Source organism: Rutilus rutilus, assembly GCF_951802725.1.
Source record: "Rutilus rutilus genome assembly, chromosome: 2".
NCBI classification, from domain to species: Eukaryota; Metazoa; Chordata; class Actinopteri; order Cypriniformes; family Leuciscidae; genus Rutilus; species Rutilus rutilus.
In genome coordinates, this window is record NC_140210.1 from 60,549,080 (window position 1) to 60,552,541 (window position 3,462).

At 37.5% G+C, this 3,462-nt stretch overlaps 1 protein-coding gene across 2 annotated transcripts in view; it reads left to right on the forward strand.

The window, feature by feature from the left end:
• LOC311286246 (NLR family CARD domain-containing protein 3-like) overlaps positions 1-3,462 on the forward strand; it is a 42,634-nt gene extending 39,172 nt beyond the window's left edge. For both annotated transcript variants that reach the window (XM_084402372.1, XM_084402373.1), the window contains 2 exons: positions 1,986-2,032; positions 2,141-3,462. In XM_084402372.1, the coding sequence (XP_084258498.1) occupies positions 1,986-2,032; positions 2,141-2,715 (622 nt within the window). In that variant the 3' untranslated portion in view covers positions 2,716-3,462. The remainder of the gene's footprint in view (positions 1-1,985; positions 2,033-2,140) is intronic.

Genomic DNA, 3,462 nt, shown 5'->3' on the forward strand with positions numbered 1-3,462 from the left:
TATTTCGTTTGAAGTACTTGTACTAAATGTTACGCTCTTAGATGTTAGAAAAACATCCCTATTATCTCTAGCCTTGGCTACCGTATATAGACCGCCTGGGCCTTACGCTGATTTCCTAAAAGAGTTTGCAGATTTTCTCTCAGACCTATTAGTCAATGTCGATAAAGCATTAATTGTTGGAGACTTTAATATCCATGTAGATAATCAAAATGATGCGTTAGGGGCTGCGTTTACAGATTTATTAAATTCCTTTGGGGTCAAGCAAAACGTCACCGGACCAACTCATCGTCTTAATCATACACTCGATTTAATTATATCACATGGAACCGATCCAACCGATATAGATATCATTCCACAAAGTGACAATGTCACTGACCATTACATGGTAACTTGCATATTACGTACTGCTGTAATATATCATGCTGCGCCGCGTTATCGATTAGGCAGAACAATCCTTCCATCCACCATAGATAATTTTTCAAATAGCTTATCTAATCTGTCTCAGCTGCTGCCTGAACCCAAACAAACAGATGAACTAGAAGAACTAACTAGCACTATGAGCACCATTCTCTCTGGATCATTGGATATTGTTGCGCCCATTAGATTAAAAAAGGTCAGAGAGAAAAGTAAAGCACCGTGGTACAACAATACTACGCGTGTTCTAAAGAGAGAAACCCGTAATTTAGAGCGTAAATGGAAACAAACTAACTTAGAGGTCTTTAGAATCGCATGGAAAGACAGTATGTCACGCTATAAAAAGGCCCTAAAAGCGGCCAGGGCTGAGCATCTCCGCAAACTAATAGAAAACAACCATAACAATCCTAAGTTCTTATTTAACACCGTGGCGAGACTAACAAATAAACAGATGACTCCTGAACAAAATATTCCATTACAGTTTAGTAGTAATGATTTCATGAAGTTCTTCACTGAGAAAATAGAAAGCATCAGAACCACAATTGTAAACGTTCAATCCTCAATCGCGCCTTATAATTCAGCCTCAATTATCACCCCGCAAGAACAATTACAGTGCTTTACAACTATAGAACAAAAAGAGTTAAATAAACTTTTTACTTCATCTAAAACAACAACATGTTTACTAGATCCTATACCAACTAAACTATTGAAAGAAGTGTTACCTGTAGTGGAAGAGCCTCTCCTTAATATTATTAACTCGTCTTTATCTTTAGGTCATGTTCCAAAAACATTTAAACTGGCAGTTTAAAAACCTCTCATTAAGAAACCACAATTAGATCCGAATAATCTAGTAAATTATAGACCCATTTCAAATCTACCTTTTATGTCTAAAATATTAGAAAAAGTGGTGTCCGCTCAATTGTGTTCTTTCTTGCAAGAAAATGATATCTATGAGAAGTTTCAGTCAGGATTCAGGCCGCACCATAGCACTGAAACTGCACTCGTTAAAATCACAAATGATTTACTTTTATCTTCTGACCAAGGCTGTATCTCAATACTAGTTTTACTTGATCTTAGTGCTGCGTTCGATACTATAGATCACACAATACTCTTAGACCGACTACAAAATTATACTGGTGTTCAAGGACAAGCATTAAGCTGGTTTAGATCGTATTTATCTGACCGCTACCATTTTGTTTATTTAAATGGAGAAAAATCTATCATAACTCCAGTAAACTATGGAGTGCCGCAGGGATCTGTGTTAGGCCCTCTGTTATTCTCAATATATATGCTGCCACTTGGAAATATTATAAGGAAACATGGAATTAGTTTCCATTGTTATGCTGATGACACTCAAATCTATATTTCATCACGGCCGGATGAAAACGCTAAATTATCCAAATTGACAGAGTGTGTTAAAGATATAAAAGATTGGATGACACACACACACACTCTTACGTTCAAAGTGAGGCTGATGCACGCGCGCACACACACACACACACACACACACACACACACACACTCTTGTGTTTCCTCTAGAAATGAGTGTGAATCATGTTTGTGTTTTATAGTGTGGATCATTGTGGAGAGTTCAGCATGACAGCAGGATTACACAAATGTAGGTCTACACACACACACACACACACACACACACACACACACAATCATTCAGTGATTTATTGTTGATTTGTGTCATTTAGTGAAATGTTTCTCTTCTTGTGTTCAGATGCCTGTGATCTCACACTGGATCCAAACACAGCACACACTCGACTCATTCTGTCTGATGAGAACAGGACAGTGACGTGTGTGTATGAGGATCAGCCGTATCCTGATCATCCAGAGAGATTTGATGAGTATGATCAGGTTCTGTGTGGAGAGAGTCTGACTGGACGCTGTTACTGGGAGGCTGAATGGAGCGGAGATGCTGGTATATCAGTGACATATAAAGGAATCAGCAGGAGAGGAGGGAGAGACTGTGTGTTTGGATCCAATGACAAATCCTGGAGTCTGTTCTGCTCTGATAACAGATTCTCTGTCTGGCACAATAATAAAGACACTGGTATTCCTGTCGCCTCTTCATCCTCTAAGAGAGCAGGAGTGTATGTGGACGTGTCGGCCGGCACTCTGTCCTTCTACAGCGTCTCTGACACACACACACTCACACACTTACACACATTCAACACCACATTCACTGAACCCCTCTGTGCTGGATTTAGGGTTTATTCTAACTCCTCAGTGTCTCTGTGTGACATTAAACAGCGTCCTGAGAGAAACAACAGTGATACACACACAACCGGGTGAGTGAAATATACTGTGTCTTAGTGAAGGATTTCTCCAGACTGAATAATAGTTCAATCCTCTGTTCTTCATACATCACTAAACACTAGAGATGCACCATATTGGGTTTGTGCTGATACTCCATATGCTGATATTGCACAACATGTTTTGGCCGATAGCAACACACACACACACACACACACATATATATATTCCTTTATTTGTAAACATGTGAACGAGTCTCTCCTGTGCAGAGTCTATAAACACTCTAAACATTATTTTTCAAGATTATTGGATTATTTTACAAGGAAGTGCTTTTTCAGTCTTTCTACTTTTACTTTTTTAATTTAATGTTTTACTTTCCATTTTTGCATTTGTGAAACAATATGGGTTTATCAGAATAATATAAATATACTTCTTTCAAAATATCCATTCATAAACTAAAATTGATTGTATAAAGATCTGATGCAGAGCAATGACAAGAGAATTCTTGCACATCTAAGTAAATATTCTTCAGGAAAGTTAAAACGAGTTTAATGTTAAAGTAAATGTACAGCAAGATATTTGTCTGACTGTAGTTCATACTTGTTGGTGAATTATGTACATTTTTATAATTGTTCATAAACTATGAAATGTTGATCATAGTTGTGGCAAATATAATCCAGCTCTTCTTTTCCTGTGATTATATTCTTCTGCAAACACACACAGTTTGATGAACTGCAATGAGGAACATTTAATATTCTCTTCATCTAATAAAAGCTCTTTTTTTCT